The sequence below is a fragment of the Felis catus genome, chromosome D1 (genome assembly GCF_018350175.1).
Source record: "Felis catus isolate Fca126 chromosome D1, F.catus_Fca126_mat1.0, whole genome shotgun sequence".
Taxonomy (NCBI): Eukaryota; Metazoa; Chordata; class Mammalia; order Carnivora; family Felidae; genus Felis; species Felis catus.
Genome location: NC_058377.1, coordinates 112,804,903 through 112,824,353, shown reverse-complemented (window position 1 = coordinate 112,824,353; position 19,451 = coordinate 112,804,903). Strand labels below are relative to the sequence as shown.

Here is a 19,451-nt window from a genome sequence, read left to right as displayed (position 1 = left end):
GGACACGTGCACACCCTGGATCCAGCCAGACCTGAAGCCGTCCCAAGCCCTGCGCTGCTCTGCACGTTAACCAAAACATTCCTTTCCTTGCTAACCAGTTTCTTTTCCCGGGTGAGGCTTTGGGCAGGGGCAGACCAGCACAGACCCCAAGCTGCCTCTGCCCCCTCCCGGGTGGTGTGGGGCCCCTCCCAGCCGGGCTTCGCTCTGCACCAGGGAGGCTGTGGAACTGAGGGGGGCCCAGGACGGGACCCTCACCCCACAAGGTAACGGACTCAGGTCCCAGAAATCACACGCTCTTTATTTGAGTCTTTTTTAAGGAACCAGAGCAAGATCCCGCCCCCTCGAGGCGTGGAGGGAGACGCTGGCACACCGCTCTGGGTGCACCGTCACCGGCGAGGTGGAAGCCTCGGGTTGGGGGGGGGCGTCAGTCCACGCCATCCAGGTCCTGACAGCCTCTGCTCTCGAGCCGCAGCACCTAGATGGAGAAGCCACGCGCACGTCCACGGCTGGACGCTCACAACCACGCTATGGAACACGCCGGTTCACACCCAGCTAGGGGGGCCGTCGCGGGACTGGACGAGCAGCTGCGAGGCAGTCCCCACAATGTGCAGAGACGTGGGAAGGGTGCAGAGCACGTGCACTGGGCAAGTCTGGCAGGACGCGCCTCAGCGCATCGCGGGGGTCCCTGCCGGACGAGGACGCCATGGAGAACTGCATCTGCCCACACGCGTCCTCGGAGGGGTCTACGTTTGCCCGTTACTTGGCTGCATGGCCTCCAAACCCCATTCCTGATCTGGGGGACCCCACCACTGAGCGCCCCCGGGGGAGCCAAGCCCCGCCTCCCCCAACTCCTCGTCTGGAGGCTGGGCTGTCCCGGGCAGGATGCCAGCAGCGCCCCTGCACTCTGCCCGCTAGGTGCCAGTGGCACAGAACCCACCCCGGGCACAACAACCAGAAATGTCTGCAGCCAAGGCCCGCTGTCCCTGGGGTGACCCCTCGCCCGCGGCCCGGACGTGCAGTGTGACCCGGGGTCCATCCTGCAGATACGTCATCTGCAGGGGCGCCTGCCTCGGCCACCCGGTACACAGCGTGTCCTTCCAGCCCGCCGCGCTCTCTGGCTCAACGCCGTATCATCACAACATCGTGTTCTGTGCATCCGAGGGCTCCCTGCTGGCCGCCTGTCCCTCCCTCGGGCCGTTACGACCTGTGCCCGAAGTGCCCTTGGCCCTGCTCCCGTGCTTGGCCTTGGAGAGGAGAAGGCGGGAAGGGCCCACGCTTGCTTTTACTAATCTTTCCTCACTCTATCAATTAACCAGAAACAGGAAGGAGAGGCACGGTGGTTTCAGAAGGCGTGAAACCATCTGGACCCTCGAGTCGGCCGCGAGGGGCGGCGACTGGCCCCAGGTGCCCACGGCTACCCACGCGAGGGACGCAGCACCAGGCACAGCGCCCGCCGACCCGAAACGTACTTGCGCTTCGCGAAGCCGGGGCCGCAAAAAACGCGGCCGCGAACGTAAAGCGGCAGGGAGCCGGCGTTCCCCCCGCAGCCGTGGCTCGCGGAGAAGCCCCTTCGTCGCCCGACGCACCTGGGCCTCTATGCACCGGAACTGCCAGGGCCAGCTGGTGTTGTAGAGAAACGGCCGCAGGTCGAACCTGTTGTCGTCGGGGCTGTAGCTTTCTGCGTGGTACGCGGGTGTGAGCGTGGTCATCTTGTGCCTGTTCATGGAGTACTTGCAGAAAAACCACCTCACCTTGTCAGCCACCTGGTAGGCAAGGAACACGCGGACCCTCGAGCTCGCAAGGCTGCGAAGGCCCGGGGCCCTCAGCCGCGTCACGCCGCAAGGCGCAAGCTGATGGCCCCACGGGACCCCCCCCCCCCCGCCCCCGGGGGCAGCGGACGAGCGCTGGTGGCCGCACAGCGCGGGTGGCTGAGCTGTAACGCGTCGGCTCCCGACTCTAGCGCCCCCGGACGCGGGGTCAGGAGACCCCGGCAGGGGCCCGGGAAGATACACCGCACGAGGCTTCCAGGCGGTTCCGTGGGAACCACCGCATGAGCCCCGACGGGCCTGACCGCGGGCGGGACAGCGGGCAGGGGCGTCGGACCCTGCTCAGGGTAAGAGACAACTGGGGGTTGTCAGAGGGCTACCCCTGGAGGCCAAGCTGCGCTGACTCACTCCCGCCAAACGGTCCCTGCGCGGGGACCGTCCTGCCGGCTTCCCTCCGCGGGACGTGCCCACGGCGTACCTGCCGCGGGGAACACACGTCTTTCCACAGGCTGACGAGCTTGCAGAACATGCCATAGGGCCCGGTCTTGGCGACCTTCCGGAGTCTGCCGTAGACGGACAGGTCCGCGTACGTCATGCCCATGTCTTCCTGCGGAGGAAGGGGAGAGCACCGCTGGGCCCGCGGCACCGGACGCCCGGGGGAGGGACGTGGCCCCAAAGGCCAGGGGCGGACGCGGGGGCTCGCTCCCCCTCACCGCCAGCGACACAGCGGGCCTTCGGAAGAAAAGATCCAGCCCGGGTTTTGAGGGCTGGGAGGGACAGGAGAGCGGCCCCGGCTGGAGACCTGTGCGCGTTCTAGGCCCCGGGGGCGGCACACTGGGTGCGTATTTGGGGAAATAGGTCTGTGTAGACGCAACTAAGCGAAGGAGGCCGAGGTGAGATGGCCCCGGTCGTGGGGTTGGAACAACGCTCGCGGAGGAGAAGCTTCGTGACGATGAACGCGGAGGCTGGGGCGGCGCGACACGGCCCGGGAGGCCCCGGAAGCGGGACCAAGAGGCAGGACCGTCCCCCAGAGCCTCTGGGGGGAGCACGGCTCTGCCGACACCGACGTGGTGCCTCTGTGTAAGCCGTCCACCCGCGGCGTTCGGTTACGGCGGCCCTGGGGGGTGATGCCAGGACCCACGTCAGGCCCGACACCCCCCCGGCCCCACGAGAGCCAGCCCCACATGGAGGCTCACACAAGCCAGTGCTTCTCAGGACTCGCTCCAATCCCCTCTCAGGTCCCGTGACGCTGGCATTTCGTGACACAGCGGGACAGCCTCCCCTCCGACCCGGGCCTGTAGGACCCAGGACCGGGCCCTCCCTCCTGCTCCCCGCTGCCCACCCTGGCCTTCCCTCGGGCCTCAGCTCCAACGTCACCTCCTTGGGGAAGCCTGTCCTGACCCCTTCCGAGGGACACTGCCACCATCGGGTCACCGGGGTCGACGGCAGCACTGGGACCACCGGGGGCCATCACGGTTACTTCCCGCTTGTCTGTCCCAGGGACTCACATAAATGGCCACGTCCCGCCGGTTCACCACCAAGTCCCAGTGCTTCGCGGGTCTTTGCCGTGGACTTCTCTTACCGCTCTCTTTGGCGGGAGATGAATATTTGCCGGCAATGACATTTTAATTCCTTAGGTTCAACCGTAATCATCAGAGACTTTAATTCCTCACTTTCCATCATGTACAAAACTAGACAAAGAAACCACCAAGGAGATGAAAACCGGAACGCTGGAAACCAACTAGACCTAAAAGACATCTCTGGAACGTTCCGCCCAACGACCACAGAGCACACGTTGCACGTTCTCCTCGAGGCACATGGAACATTCTCAGAAGACTGGCCTCGATGAATTCGAAACCGCTGAATCGCCCCAAGTATGCTCTCCCACCGGGAAGGAAGGGAACCGCACATTCAGGAACCGGAAGAAACTTGGGAAACTCGCAAATAGGCGGGAATTAAACCACACACTCTCGAGTAAACGGGGTGAGAGAAGAAATCACGAGGAACACTGGGAAATACTTGGAGATGAAAGAAAGTGATGTGGCTGGACTTATACAACACAGAAGGGCAGCGGCGAGGGAGGAGTGTATAGTCGTAAACACCTGCATTCGGAAGGAAAAAGATCTCGGGGCGCCTGGGGCTCAGTTGGTTAAGTGTCCCACTCTTGATCTCGCTCAGGTCATGATCTCACGGTTTGTGGGATCGAGCCCCACATCGGTCGGACTCTGTGTTGACAGCTCGGAGCCTGCCTGGGATTCTCTGTCTCCCCCTCTCTCTGCTCCTCCCCTGCTCTCTCTCTCAAAATAAACATTTTTTAAAAAAGAAAGAAAAAAGGAAAGAAAGAAAGAAAGAAAGAAAGAAAGAAAGAAAGAAAGAAAGAAAGAAAGAAAAGGATCTCAAATCAGTGACCTAACCTTCCGCCTTCTGACAACACGCGGGAGGAGGCACACGCCAAGCCTCGAGCACGCGGACAGAAGGGACGTATGGACTGGAGGGAGACCAGTGAGACTGAGACGGAAAGGCAGTGCAGAAAATCATTCCCGTACGCTGGCAATGAGCCACCCAATGATCAAATTAGGAAAACAATTCCATTTACGATAGAATGAGGAAAAGAAAATACCTGGAAATAAATTTTTTAATGTTTGTTTTTGAGAGAGACAGAGCGTGAGCGGGAGAGGGGCAGAGAGAGAGGGAGACCCAGAATCCAAAGCAGGCGCCAGGCTCCGAGCCGTCAGCACAGAGCCCGACGCGGGGCTCGAACCCACGAACCGCGAGATCATGACCCGAGCCGAAGTCGGCCGCTGAACCGACTGGGCCCCCAGGCCCACTTACGCTTACACTCTGAGAACAACAAAATGTCGCTGACGGACCCGGACGCCCGGGGCAAACAGGACACCCCCGTTCGAGCCTCAGAAGGCCTAATGTGGTCACGGAGCCAACGGCCACCAAACGCAGCTACGGATTCAACACAACTGCCACAGAAGCCAAGCTGTGGGCATGGCAGAAAATGACTCCAAGTTCACACAGAAACTCAAAGGGCCCAGAAGAGCCAGAATTGCGCCGAAAAAGAGGAGCGCCGTCGGAGGACTCACACTTCCCCGCGTCACAGCTCACTGCAAAGCCGGGTGGCACCGGACAGGGACGGGCGCTCACGGCAGAACGGAGCCCGGAAGCACCTCTCCACGCCACGGGCACCGGACAGTCGGTGGGAGAGACGTCCGTCCGTCCGCACGCGCGAGGCTGCAGCCGGGTCCCCTCCGCACCACACGCGGCGAAGTCTGCCGGGTCGCAGACTTGAATACGAGGGCTGAAACCACAAACTCTTGGAAGAAGAGGCAAAGTCGATCTTCGTGACGAAGGAGCCGGCAGCGACAGGAGGAAGAGCGCGGCCCTGCCCAGCCCCGACGGCTCGCGGGCCGGCACGGACAGAGGGGTCGGGAGCGCTTCTTTCGAGGTGGCGCCCCCCCCCCACCCGCAAGGGACCTGCCCCTCTCACCCCCCCTCCCGGGCGTCGGCCTCAAGGAGCCCGAGTCGAACGCACGTCAGAGGCCGGCGGCGGGACCGGCAGTGGGCGCGGGGCTCCCCGGCCAGGAGCCTGGAGATGGGAGAGGGGTCCCCGCGGCACAAAGGAAGCAGCAGAGGCGCCCGGCAGACACGAGGAAGTGGGGACACGGGGAGGGAGAGCGGTGACCGAGCCACCACTGCCACTACCTCGTCCGTCTGGGACACCCGTCCGTCGGCCAAGGGCTCCAGCTCTGCGGTGGCCGGTGCTGCCAGGATGCTGCGGCCAAGACACACAGACGTCAGTCCTGACGGCTGCCTGGGCGCTCGCGAGCCCCGCGGGAAAACCCCACACCGGCTGTCCCCGGGTGCCCCGGCCAGTCCCCGGCAACGCCCCCCACCCACCCACCCCCCGCCAGTCACATGAGCACCGCCGGGCCGGGGCTGGCGGTGCTGGGCTTGCCCAGGGAGACGGGTGTGGATGCCGGGGGGCTCCACGCCCCGGGGCAGGAGGGGACGGCGGGAGCCCCCACACGGGGCTGCTCCGCTGAGCACTCTGCACGTGGGGACGGGTCATGCTTTCTTGTGGGGCCAGCCTGGGCGCCGCAGGGTGCCCGGGAGCATCTAGCCGCCGGGATCCCCAGAACGGTCCCCAGGTGCCGCCCCATGGCCAGGGGGTCTGGGGGAGCCCCCGCCCGAAGGCGCCGGCCTGGCCGCGGGACCCCAGGTGCCCGCTGAGGGCAGGGCTGTTGTGGTCAGGCGGCAGGGAGGCGTGGGAGGGGGCTGTGCCGGGCGCGGAGGGCCCGTCTGGAGGGTGGCACTCACCCCTCCAGGGCGGGGAGCTGGAAGTGCTCGAGGCAGAAGTGGACGAAGGCCCTGAGGTCCGTCTTGCTGATGCCGCCTATGGGGTTGATGTCCGCGCTGGAGCAGTCGTACTTGGTCAGGTAGCCGAGGAGGCTGCGGGGACAGAGCACACGGTGTCCACGCGGCTGAGCCGAGGCGCCGTGAGGCCCGCCTGGGGTCCGGTCCCGGGCGAACACACCCGGAGCCAGAGCTTGGCGGGCTGGAGGGTCTCGGAGGAGGGTGGCCTGCCGCAGCGGTCGGTCCACAAAGGGCGGAGGCGGCAGGCGACCGGGGGAGGCACTTGAGCCGCCCGGGAAGGCGTCGGGGCCAGGAGACCGATTCGGGAATGGCCAGCATCCAGCTGGGAGCGGCGCGTCTGGAGGGCGGGGCCGGGGCCGGTGGGACATGGGACCGAGGTGTGAGGTCCTTAGGAGGGAGGGCCCCCTCCACAGCTGTCAGCACCCCTCCCAGATACCCCTGCGGCGGGCGGAAGATGGCCCCCAGTCACCCCGTCCTATACCCAGAACCCGAGAACGCGTGACCTGTGGGCAAAAAGGACTTCGCACAATTGAGTTGAGGCCCCTGAGGCGAGATGGTGGCGGTGTTTTTGAGGGAGGGAGAGCGAGCGAGTGCATGTGAGGGGGGAGGAGCAGAGAGAGAGAGACAGACAGGGACAGAGGGGATCCCAACCGGGCCCTGCTCTGTGCCATCACAGGGCCTGACGCGGGGCTCGATCCCACAGAGCAGGAGACCCTGATCTGAGCCGAGATCCAGGGTCGGATGCTTAACCGAAGGGGTCCCCCCGGCGCCCCTCGCGGGGAGGTTTTGACCTGGATTACCAGGTGGGCCCTGAACGAAGTCACGAACGTGCTGAGTGGTGTAGGAGGGAGGCAGGGGCCAGAGCCAGGGGGCCGCGAGCAGAAGGGGAAAGACGCAGGGAGGCTGTCCGCTGGCTTGGGGTGGGGGAGGGGCGAGCCAAGCAGCTGGGCGCCTCCAGGAGCTGGAGACAGCAGGGAAGGGATTCTCCCGCCAGCCTCCAGGGGGAACCAGCCCTCCCCACAACCTGAGGCCTGTGCTGCACACTGTCGTCGAGAGTCCGCTGTCACGGCGGCCGCGGGACACCCTCCCTCCACCGTGTTCTCTCGCCTGCCCTCTGGACGGTGGCAGGTTTCCGCTGGCTCCCCAGGCCCCCCCCCCCCCAAGGCCATTCCTCGCCCTGCCCCTCGCGCCTGAACCTCCTGGTGGTGGCCTCTGAGGGTCCCGCCCCGGCCGGTGTCGCCAGGCACACACGGCAATGCTCCCAAGCACACGCTCAACACCAGCACAAGGACACCCTTCCCCCACCCCGTCCGTCCTCCCCCTGGTCCTGTCGTCCTCCCCCTGGTCCTGCCGTCCTCCTCCTGTCTGTCCTCCCCCTGGTCCTGCCGTCCTCCCCCTGGTCCTGTCTGTCCTCCCCCTGGTCCTGTCCATCTTTCCTCTGGTCCTGTCCATCCTCCCCCTGGTCCTGTCCGTCCTCCCCCTGGTCCTGCCGTCTTCCCCCTGGTCCTGTCTGTCCTCCCCTTGTCCGTCCTCCCCCTGGTCCTGCCGTCCTCCCCCTGGTCCTGTTGTCCTCCCCCTGGTCCTGCCAGCCTCCCCTTGTCCGTCCTCCCCCTGGTCCTGCCCGTCTTCCCCTTGGTTCTGTCTGTCCTCCCCTTGGCCCTGCCGTCCTCCCCCTGGTCCTGCCATCCTCCCCCTGGTGCTGCCGTCCTCCCCTGTCCATCCTCCCCCCGGCCCTGCCGTCCTCCCCCCAGTCCTGCCCGTCCTCCCCCCGGTCCTGCCGTCCTCCCCCCGGTCCTGTCCGTCCTCCCCCTCTGCCTGCCCGTCCTCCCCCCGGTCCTGTCCGTCCTCCCCCCGGTCCTGTCCGTCCTCCCCCCGGTCCTGCCGTCCTCCCCCCGGTCCTGTCCGTCCTCCCCCCAGTCCTGTCCATCCTCCCCCCGGTCCTGTCGTCCTCCCCCTCTGCCTGCCCGTCCTCCCCCCGGTCCTGTCCGTCCTCCCCATCTGCCTGCCCGTCCTCCCCCCGGTCCTGCCGTCCTCCCCCCGGTCCGTCCGTCCTCCCCCCGGTCCTGTCCATCCTCCCCCCGGTCCTCCCCCCGGTCCTGCCGTCCTCCCCCTGGTCCTGCTCATCCTCCCCCCGGCCCTGCTGTACTCCTCCCGGTCCTGTCGTCCTCCCCCTGTCTGTTCTCCCCCCCGGTCCTGCCGTCCTCCCCCTGCCCGTCCTCCCCCTGGTCCTGTCTGTCCTCCCCCTGGTCCTGCCGTCCTCCCCCTAGTCCTGCCAGCCTCCCCCTGCTCGTCCTCCCCCTGGTCCTGCCCGTCTTCCCCTTGGTTCTGTCTGTCCTCCCCTGGCCCTGCCGTCCTCCCCCTGGTCCTGCCATCCTCCCCCTGGTGCTGCCGTCCTCCCCTGTCCATCCTCCCCCTGGCCCTGCCGTCCTCCCCCCAGTCCTGTCTGTCCTCCCCCTCTGCCTGCCCGTCCTCCCCCTGGTCCTGCCAGCCTCCCCCCGGTCCTGTCTGTCCTCCCCCGGTCCTGCCGTCCTCCCCCGGTCCTGTCCATCCTCCCCCCTGGTCCTGCCCATCCTCCCCCTGTCCGTCCTCCCCAGTCCCGGGAGCACTTGGCCCCTCCAGCTTCCACCCACACAAGTGACCTTCTCCTGCTGTTCAGCTTCTCCTGACTCCTACCAAGGAGCGAGGCCTCGGGCGTGAGGCCCCCAGGGCACCAGAGAGGGACCGTTAAGTCCCTGGTGCTGCCCTGGGCGGGGCTCCCTTCCCTGCACCCCAGGGGTCCCTCTTACTGTGAGCCTCCCCCGCTGCCTCGGGAGCTGTCAGCAGCTCGGAGTCGGGGAGGGTCCGGAGGTGCGGTGCCCGGGGCGGCCAGCAGACCCACCCAGCAAGGCTCCGGCCTCGTCTCTCTCTTGGCATCAAAGTCCAGAAGGGAGGAGGGCACCCTGGGGGCAGGAAGGCCACGTTTACGCGTTAAACACAAGACAGGCTTCCACCTGAGCTGCAGCCTGAGCGCGCGCACCGGTTGAGCTCAAGTGACAACCTTTCTGGGGAAGTCACTGCCGCGGACCGAATGCCCGTGTGCCCCCAGATCCACATGCCGAAGCCCCAACCCCCGTGTGACAGGCTCTGGAGGTGCGTCTTCAGCAGATCACGAAGCTTAACCGAGGACCCCAGGGCAGCCCAGGGCTGATGCCTCCAGGGCCGGGACAGCGAGGCCCCCGGCACTGGCACTTTCGTCAACTCCAGCAGCCGACCCCTCCTGCTCCCGTGAGCGTAAGCAAAGCCCAAAGTCCCCCACCTTCCTGCCCTCTCTTGGCCCACATCCCCGTGCCCCGCAAACCGAAACCCTCGGGGCCACGTCCACTGCCCGCCGCTCCCTCTAGAGCCTTCACCGCCAGGTTCCGGCCCGGGCCCCTCCAGAAGCCGCCCCGGCCCTGCGGCCGGCCCCCGGGCCCCCCACGCCTGGTCAACAACCCCATCAGGCCCCGAACGGCCTCTCTGCCTGGCTCTGGGTGCCCCTTCCTCTCCGCCAGCCGGCTCCTCCTCTTGGGTGGGACCCCCTGATCTGCAGCCCCCTCGCATCGGAACCTGGGGGACCCCGGACCCACTCCTCCTCTGTCAACATTCGGTCCCACGGTGGCCCAGCTGGTCTCGTAGCTTTGATGGCATTTCACCATCTGCACACTCCCCGGGGCAGGGGTGTGCTTCACTTCACCCCTGGGTTTCTCCAGAATCCCATGTAACTGCCCAGCACACACCTCCACACGGCTGTCCACAAAGCCGCATTCCCGACACTGGGCCTCGACCTCCCCACCCGGTTCTGCACCCGGACATCTGACCACACACACGCCCATCCCTTCGGCTGCTGGGTCGGCCTGGGCACCGCACCTGACCTGGTCCACCAGCAAAGCCCGTCGGTCCTCCCCCTGATGGCAAGACAACCAGGGGCCAAGCCCGCTCGCCGTCCCCCAGCCCCACCCCGCCAGGTCGCCCTGCCAGGCGTGAGCTACATGGGTGGGAGGAAGCGGACCGCGGACCCGCTGCACCGGTTGAAAAACCCTGCAGGATCGTCCCACCTCGTTTAGGGAAAGGAAAAGTCCCTACAACCTGCGTGCCTCCCAGCGCACTCCCCGACTAGACCCCACGCAGAGACTGGCCACGGGGGAACGGGGACCAGCCGCCTCACCTCCCGCAGCAGAAAGAGGTTTGCAGTCACACGGCTTCCCACCTACTCTGGCCGTGGCAGGTGGTGGCGAGACCCCCACCCAGGGAAGCGGGGACCTACAGACGCAGGGGAGGGGCCGGTGGCACGCCCCCTTGTGGAGCCTTCTGGACTCACCGGCCCCTCCAGGACGGGCCACCCTCTCTGCAAGGCTGTCCTTACCGCCTCTGGCGGCTCCTCCAGCCCTCCTCTGCGCTCATCACTGACCTCTGACCTGCCCCTGGCCATTCAGGGCCCCGACAGGGCCCCAGCCTCCTGCTGTCAGTGACGGCGCCCCCAGACCTCAGAGCCTCCTGTCCGTCAGGCTCTGCGCAGACGCGCGTGAGCACAGTCGTCTCAGAAAGGCCTGCTTGTGGGGCGGGTGCTCGGCCGGCACCAGGGATCTGGGGTGCTCCCGCCATTCCCTACTGGAAACCGTGGCCACGGTTTCTAAATTCCTGGTTCAAACACCGCTTTATGCTGAGCACTGCTCTCCTTCCGGGAGCCGAGGCTTGGTCTGCGCCAGGCAGAGGGTGGCCGTGTGACCGGCCCCCAGGGCCAACGCTGGGCGCAGGGTCTCTGAGAAGCTTCGCTGGTGGTGGGTGCTGCCCACGTGCCGTCACGTGTGTTGCTGGGGGTCGGTTGGGGGGGGGTCCACTGGGAGAGGATTCTGGAAGCCGGGGCCTGGTTTCCTCCATCCTCCGGCTGTAGTCGACCGCAGCCCCGGGTCCGCCCGACACGGAGTCCCGTCTGCCAGCGGATCGCGGGACAGGGACGGCAGCTCGCTCCCGCAGCCTTCCCCTCCCCTTGGCGCTTCTCGGCTCCCCTGCCCCCCTCTCCCTGCCGGGCTCGCTGGGCTCCCTGCTCCACACACGTGTGTGCGCAGCGGCACGACCCCGCCTCCAGGGCGTCCCCGGTGCCGGGCCGCCCGCCTCGTCCCCGACCCGTCCTGCTCGTCACCAGCTCCCGTCAAGCACCCAACGCCTGCTGTGCGTCGTCGCTCGGCCCGGTGACTCCGCTTCCTGCTTCACCGAGGACGGTCACGGCCCCGACCCCACGCCACCCAGGCCCGCGTCTGTGCCGTGCACTCTGCTGGACACACTAGCTGGGCTCCCGATAAAGCCGACGTCTCGCTTCGCCACCTGCTCTCACCTCCTCGGGACACCGGGACAGCTCCCCAGCTGCGTCCCCCCTCCTGCGTCAGCAACACTGTTCCTCCCTGCCACACCTCTCTCATCAGCTCTTGAGGAAACACCTTCCTTCTCGCCCCACTGGTCTTGCCAGTACCACCCTGCCCCTCCCCTCTCCTGTGGTGCACACTTCTGGCAAGAACGGACTCGTGGTCCCTCATCCACTGCCCACTCTCCTCCAACCCGCCCCAGCTGGGATCCCGGCACCTCCTTCAGACAAGACAGGGCTTTTCAGGGAGACAACGGCCACCCTCTGTCCCGGGGGGCTCTCACCACAGGACGTTTGCACACACCGTTATCTGGGCTGCATCTCCTCTCCTGGCTCCTGAGGCCTTTGGAAGCCAACTTCTCAGACAGACCTTCCCTGGCCACCCCAGTAACAACCTCAACTCCCAAACTCTCCCTCTGCCTGCCCTGGTTTTTCTCTGTAGACTTTCCCCACCCTATGTACACGATTAAGTGCTGTTATCACCCGTCTCCTTCCACTAGAGTAAAACCACAGTTACTTTTCTGTTGTGTTCACAGCACCAAGAATGCCCAACACGTGGCGGGCGTTCAACATCCCTTGAGGAACAAGCACACCGGAATGCAACAGACCCGAAGTTAGCTTAGAAGCAGTTAAGACACAGAATCAGAAACCACTTTGAAAAAGAACCAGCATGACAGAGGGGACAGACCTGACGCTCTACCCCGGGATGCAGGCAACGGGGAGATCGTAGACGGGGACGCTGCATGGGACAGTCGGCCCCACAAGTACAAGAAACGCACACAATGGAAGAAACACCGTTGGAAGTAAAATACGAGAAAAGTGCCTGCAGCTGTAGACAGACTTCCAAATACCTCCCGGAAAGGGTCTGGCAGCGAAATGTGATGGGAAGAGACGAACACGAGAACCAGCTGTCAGACAGAAGTGTTCACTTTCTAAACTGACGTCCAGGAACATGTCACACCCAGAAACCCACTCCCACCCTGGAAAAAATCGTGATTTTCTGCTAAAACACGAAATGCGATGGACAAGAGTTGTGACAGGGAAAACGGTACAACGATACAATTACATAATAGATCACACTCTTCTTCAGAAGCAAACAAAACAGAACACACCCATGTTGTCAACTACTCAGGCTCCGAATACGCACGAGCTGTCACATCCGTCCTGAGACACCATTTCCTTACAAAAGCACCGAAGGCAGCAGAAAAGCGACGAAAATCGACAAAATGTTCACAGGAATGGCGAGAATTTTCACCAGCCGTAGGGTGCTAACTCTAAATTGTCGTAATTAGGAAACAGGATCCAAAAGCCCAATATAACGTTTAACAGAAAACACACTTGCAGACAAGCAAGGATGTAGAAAGATTAAGACACTCATGCCACGGATAGAAAGACGGATGGATGGATGGAATGATAGATGGGTGAATGGATATATGCATGTATGTATGGATGGATGGATAGGTGGATAGATGGACGGGTGAATGGACGTACGTATGGATAGATGGATGGACACATGGATGGATGGATGAATGAGTGGATGGATAGGTGGGTAGACGGATGGGTGGGTGAGTGGATGGATGGATGGATGGATGGATGGATGAATGAGTGGATGGATAGGTGGGTAGACGGATGGGTGGGTGAGTGGATGGATGGATGGATGGATGGGTGGGCGGGTGGGTGAGTGGACAGATGGATGGGTGGATAGGTGGACAGACGGATGGGTGAATGGATGTACATATGGATAGGTGGATGGATGGACAGATGAGTGAGTGGATGGATGGGTGGGTAGACGGACAGCAGGTGAGTGGATGGATGGAGGGACATATGGATGGATGGATGGATGGATGGATGGATGGATGGATGGATGGACAGATAGATGGATAGATGGATGGGTGGATAGGCAGATAGATGGATGGGTAAATGGATGCACGTATGGATAGATGGATGGACACATGGGTGGATAGATGGATGAGTGGATGGATGGGTGGGTAGACGGATGGGTGGGTGAGTGGATGGATGGATGGATGGATGGGTGGGCAGGTGGGTGAGTGGACAGATGGATGGGTGGATAGGCGGACGGATGGGTGAATGGATGTACATATGGATAGGTGGATGGATGGATGGATGAGTAAGTGGATGGATGGGTGGGTAGACGGATGGCGGGTGAGTGGATGGATGGAGGGACACATGGATGGATGGATGGGTGGGTGGACAGATAGATGGATAGATGGATGGGTGGATAGGCGGATAGATGGATGGGTAAATGGATGCACGTATGGATAGATGGATGGACACATGGATGGATGGGCGGTGAGTGGATGGATGGGTGGGTAGATGGATGGGCGGTGGTGAGTGGATGGATGGGTCGGTAGACGGATGGGTGGGTGAGTGGATGGATGGATGGGTGGGTGGGTGGGTGGACAGACAGATGGACAGGTGGATAGGTGGATAGATGGATGGGTGAACGAGTGTACGTATGGATAGATGGAAGGACACATGGATGGATGGACGGATGAGTGAGTGGATAGATGGGTGGGTAGACGGATGGGCAGGTGAGTGGATGGATGGGTGGACAGACAGACGGGTTGGTGTCTGGGTGGACAAACGGATGGAAAGACTGATGCATGGATGATCAGATGAATAAATGACAGACAAGGTTCTCGAACCCCTTCCGCTAACAAGGAGCAAGTGAGACGCCCGAGAGAGGCGGGGACGGAAGCTGGAGAAGGGGCGCTCCCAGCCTCCGCCGCTCACCCTGAAGGTCAGCTGAAATGTACCTGGAGCACAGCGGGCTCTGAGTTCTCCTGACCAGCAAAGACCACGGAAAGTATTTCCAGCCCACGTCAGAGACGGGCTCTCTGGCTGGGAGTGAACACTGGACGCAGAGCAAGGGCGGAAGACGTGGTGGGACTGCCTGGGGGAGGGGGGGGGGCGGGTGAAAGCGTGTGGGGTGGGGTGGGAGGGGTGACAGATTCCAGACGCGGCACCATGGAAGAGCCCAAGCCAGGCGGAGCTGGCCCGAGCAGGAACGGTGGCGGGGAGCCAGAGGGAGACAGTGTCGACCCGTCTCCATACCTGAGTCATCGTGAAGTTCGGGAGTGATGACGTCCTGGGGGTGCCAGACACGCCCTGAGCCGCGGGGTAACGTGACCCCCACCCCTGCCACCATGTGTCTCACAGATGCTGTGAGAACTGGAGGGAGCCTGGACATGCCGCCTTGGGGAGAACTCACCCTCGGAGACCTGGGTGCTCGGGAGTCGGGCACACGCACCTCTCATCCACGTTGGCCGATCCGAGCACCAGCAGTCCACCGCGAGCGCCCCGGGCCCAGAGGCTCAGCTGAGCAAACAGATAGGCCACGACCATCCGTATCCGAGCCTGGGTGACACAGCGGTAAATGTCACCCCGTGCCGGGCATGGGGCACACACACACTGGCACCCTGCTCCCCGTGCAGCTCCAAAGAAAGAGTCCAAGTAACACGAGAGCTTTCCAGCGTCCAGAGGAAACAGGGTCCTGCGATAATTGTGTGCACCGAGCGGCCCCCGGATCAAAGACGGAAGGACCGGAGCCGGGGTGCGGAGGGAGCTTCGGTGGCAGGATGGGGCTGCACAGAACTCTCGGCCACTCGTTCCACCCCCTTCACAGCTGGCTTTGCTGGAGGAGGGAAGGGCACCGTGGCCACGAGAAAAGGGACAGTGATGTGACAGAGCCCAGTGGCTGGAGCCCAGGGTCCCTCTCTCCCTCCACCCACCAGCCGGGGCCCGGCTCCCCTGCGGCAGCCCGACCCCTGAAGATGCAGGAGCCTTACAGGCACACTCACGCACACGCGCGTGCACACACCCCACCCTCACGCTAACACACGCTCCCGTGCCCTCTTACGCTCACGTGTGTGCACGCACACCCCCCCACGTTCACTAACACACTCTCATACCCGCACGCACGCACTCACGTCCCCTCACGTATTTTCACACACCCACGCCCGTGCCCACACACCCCCCCCGCGCTAACACACGCCGTCGTGCTCTCACAGGTGCACTAGCACGTGCACTGAGACGCACACACACACACGCACCCGTGCCACCGTCGCAGACACCCACGGCCGGTTGCTCTCGCGGATGCGCGCACCCCCCCCGGCCTCCCCCGCGAGGCCCCGTGACGCCGGCCCGGCTGGGGGCGCACCTGCACGTTCTGTAGCGCCAGGTTTTCCCGGCGGCTTCCTCCGTGAACTGCGAACAGGGGCCTCTTCCCCGTCGCCAGGCTGAAGATGCCCACGACGGCCTTGACCGCGGGGTCGATGTCGAGACCGATGTGGTGGCTGTGAGGGGGAAGGGCAGGTGGGCGCAGGGCCGGGGGCACCCGGCGCGTCCGCGTGCGGCGCGGCCACCACCCCTGTCGAGCTCAGGACTCCCCCCCGCCCGGCCCCCCCGGGGAGCCCTGTGTCCGGACGTGCCACGGAGACGCCCACGGTACGTGGTGCTGTGGCTGGGCCGTTTCCCTGGGCACCACGCTCTCGGGGGTCCTTCCGAGGTAGCGGGTGTCAGAAGCCCCTTCCTTTCTGAGGCCGAGCGACGTCCCGCCGCGGGCACGGACCGCATCTGCTCACTGCCTCGTGTGCCGAGGGACACCGGGCCACTCCTACGTTCTGGCTGCCGTGCTCGACGCTGCCGTGGACACGGGGGCAAAACGCCCGAGTCCCCGCTCTCAGTTCCTCCGGGGACGCGCCCAGGAGCACTGCTGGGTGGGGGCCGGTTTGGGCTGAGAACAGAGGACTCTGCCCTGACCGGAGAGACGCCCTCCCCGACCCTGCTCCGGCCCAGGGAAGAGGGGGGCGGGCCCTCACAGCGCCAGCCCACTCCCCAGAGCCGCGAGTGGGGTCCCGGGCTCCCACACCGGGTGGCACATCAGCCCCGGTGGCCGGTGTCTGGGATGCCAGCGGGGGGCGGGGACGGAGGCGTGGGAATCCGACGCGGCTACAGGGGGCGGGGGGAACAGACACGGTTTCCCTAAAACCGGGCTCGCACCAGCGGCCCCTCTACCTGCCGATCTGCCGGGCCAGCTCCGCGGCTCTGTCACGCGTCTCCCGGGAGGAGTTCTCGCTGGCCATGTAGCAGGTCGTCAGCACGCGCCCGCAGAGCTCTCGGGGGTCCCGGGGCATGTAGTCGAGCTGGTCCACGATGGTCCGGACGTCGGCCAGCACTTCCTGATCTGAGACCCCGCAGACAGCAGGCGGTGCTCAGGGCCCAGACCCTCTCCTCTGTCCCGGGGGCCGCCCCCTCCTACGCAGCAACCCCCTCGCTCCTCTGGAGCGCACGCCACGGGGATGTCTGACACAGAGCGCGTGGGGGCGGCTTTCGACCCGGGTTTGCCCGACCCCGAGGCCGTCCGTGTTCCTCCCTCCAGGCCACGCTTCGGGCACATGGCCACGGCCGCCCTGGCCCAGAGCCCCGGGGAGGGGCTTCACTGGCCTGCTGTCCCCAGGTCCTGTTGCGACATCTGAGCACGTCGGCGGAGCCTCCCTCACCCTTGACGGCCGGGACCCGGGGTTCCCCTCACCCCGTCCTCTGAGCCCCGGAGCCTCGCTCAGACCAACGGACGCCACCTACTTCCGTTATTCACGGCCTCGCAGACCTGGCGGCACATGGAGTAGACGAGGCAGGCGGTGGCCGCGCTGTCCACGCCACCACTCAGGGGCAGGAAGAAGCCGGCCTGGAATGGGTCAACCAGAGGCGGGTGTGGGCAGGGCCTCGGAGAAGCGACGCGCCCAAACCTCAGCCCAGCTCCACCTGCAAACCCTGACGGGCACCCACAGCGCTCTCGCCATGGGCCGCGCGTTCCGGATGGATTATTCTAGAGCGAAAACAGACCTCGCGCTGGGATGAGCATCTAGGACTAAACCCCGGGAAGTTACAGACGTCACGACACAGAACCAGTGGGACGTGTATTCCGTTCCCTCTGGACGTCATCAGACGGGACCCCAAAGGCGGAGCCAAACCCCCGGGGGGGCGCTCTGGCGTCTGGCTAACGTGGATTAAGCTCCTGACCGAGGCAGAGCGAAGCAGGGCTCGCGTCGGGGGAAAAACCCACCAGCCCACCAAGAACCGAACAAAACGCTGGAAATCTTACCTGCTGGCTGCGTCTTAAGAAATCCCAGAGCCAGCAGGCGGGTCCAAGGCTGCAGAAGAATGCGAAGCGTTAGGGCCGGGGGCCGCGGACCCGTCGGCAATCTACCTGGGGGCAGCTGGCGAGGCGGGAGCGGGGCCAGTGAGAACGGCCAGCAGCGGCTGGGCCCAGCGCCTCGTGAGAATTAATGCTCTCTTGTCTCCAGACAGCCCTGCGAGAGGGGGGATGCCTTTGGCTCGTTTTAAAACAGGAAAACCGAGACGCAAATGCAAAGGGCAGGGCTAGTGTGCCCAAAGCCCCCCGCACGAGGGAGCGACAGGGCCGGGAGGGGGAGGGGAAGCCAGGCCGTCCGGCTGCGGCTTTGGCGCCCTCGACCCCGAAGCAGCGCGGCCTCCTCCTAACCAAGCAGCCGCCCCGGGCAGGCGGTGAGGCCCAGCCGTCCGCGCTGGCTCGGGCCCCTGCAGCGGGCGAGGGTAGGGGCCGCGGGGACAGCACGACCCCTCCGCGTGCTCTCGGGCGGCCACCTGATCTCCTTGGCGGGACTGTGGTACTTCCACTCGAGGGGCTCGGACAGAGGCTCCAGCAGGTCCTCGCGGGACGAGAGGGCGAAGTCCACCTTCACTCGGGGGTAGGGGCTCGCCTTGCTGGCCTGCCGACGGAGATTCACGACAGTGACGCCCCCTCACAGGCCGCTAGGGCCGGCCGAGGGACAGACTGTCAGCCAGAGGGACGTCAAGCCCACAGCGGTAGCCCCAGCCCCGCGGGGCAGCTGGAGCCAGAGACGGGCGGTGGCAGGCTCGGAAGCCTCGTGCGCTGAGGTGGCCCCTCCGGGGATTAAAGCATAGTGACCGCGTGGCCCGGCAGCCGCGCTCCTAGGCGCACACCCGGAGGAAGCGGGAAGAACGCCCGCACAAAAACTCGCACGCACGTCGACAGAGCGAACTCCTCACAGACCCGGCGTGGGGACGATCTGAGTGTCCTCGGCGGATGGACGGTCACAGTGTCGTCCCGCCCAGGAAGAGGCGTGAAGCCCGGACACCCGCCACAACGCGGATGGGCCCCGCAGACGGCCTGCTCAGGGACAGAGGCCACACGAAGGCCCTCAGGTTCATGGTTTCATCTCCGTGAAACGCCCACAGTGGGCGGGTGGGGGGCCCGGGCTGGGGGCGGGATGCGGAGTGGAGGTGGGCGGGCACGGGAAAGTCTCCTTGGGGTGAGGAGGTCCCCCGCTGCCAGGACACCGACGAGGCGATGGCTGTGCGGCCCCGTGAGCGTGCCACATCCCCCAAATCACGGGGTGCCGGGGAACATCCCAGGAAGCTGCTGTCACAAAAAACCACAAAGGGCTCCGGGGCCTTTGTCAAACGTCCCGCGTGTGTCCACGAGAACTCACCGCCAGGTTTCGAGATGAAATCTCCGCCCTGTAGCTCCGGACGTCCTCCAAATCCAGCGTCGCGGTGAGAACTTCCTGGAGGAGGGGGGTTTCGAAGGGAAAGCGTGACTGCTGGGTAACTGGGCGGTTTTCGCAGACGCGCCAAACTGCACCTGAGGAGTCCCACCTTCTGTGGCAGGGACTGGGGAGCTGTGGGCCCCTAGGGGCCCAGGGAGAGGGGACAGCCAGTGTTGTTGCTGACCTGCAGCCCCGCCCTCTCGCTGCTGCCCCCAGAACCTCCAGCGAGGTCGGACACCTAGCAGCGGTCCCCTAATCACGGCACAGGATTCTGCTGATCAGTATCGGCCGGGACCTCTGAGCCAGCTTCTCTCTTCTTAGACAGACGCATGGGAGACAAGGGCCCCTTTGCTG

At 64.8% G+C, this 19,451-nt stretch overlaps 1 protein-coding gene across 12 annotated transcripts in view; it reads right to left on the bottom strand.

Annotated features, from left to right (window-relative positions):
* Positions 1-277: 277 nt before the first annotated feature.
* The window catches only part of NADSYN1 (NAD synthetase 1), a 37,438-nt gene continuing 18,264 nt past the window's right edge, over positions 278-19,451 (bottom strand). For 3 of the 12 annotated variants that reach the window (XM_045039691.1, XM_045039692.1, XM_045039696.1), the window contains 12 exons: positions 19,041-19,115; positions 18,172-18,296; positions 17,651-17,699; positions 17,131-17,233; positions 16,564-16,732; positions 15,707-15,842; positions 14,759-14,904; positions 6,093-6,224; positions 5,478-5,547; positions 2,245-2,373; positions 1,587-1,763; positions 482-685 (listed from right to left, as the gene is read on the bottom strand). In XM_045039691.1, the coding sequence (XP_044895626.1) occupies positions 515-685; positions 1,587-1,763; positions 2,245-2,373; positions 5,478-5,547; positions 6,093-6,224; positions 14,759-14,904; positions 15,707-15,842; positions 16,564-16,732; positions 17,131-17,233; positions 17,651-17,699; positions 18,172-18,296; positions 19,041-19,115 (1,482 nt within the window). In that variant the 3' untranslated portion in view covers positions 482-514. The other 9 variants (XM_045039693.1, XM_023238968.2, XM_023238965.2 and 6 more) reach the window with 9 other exon arrangements.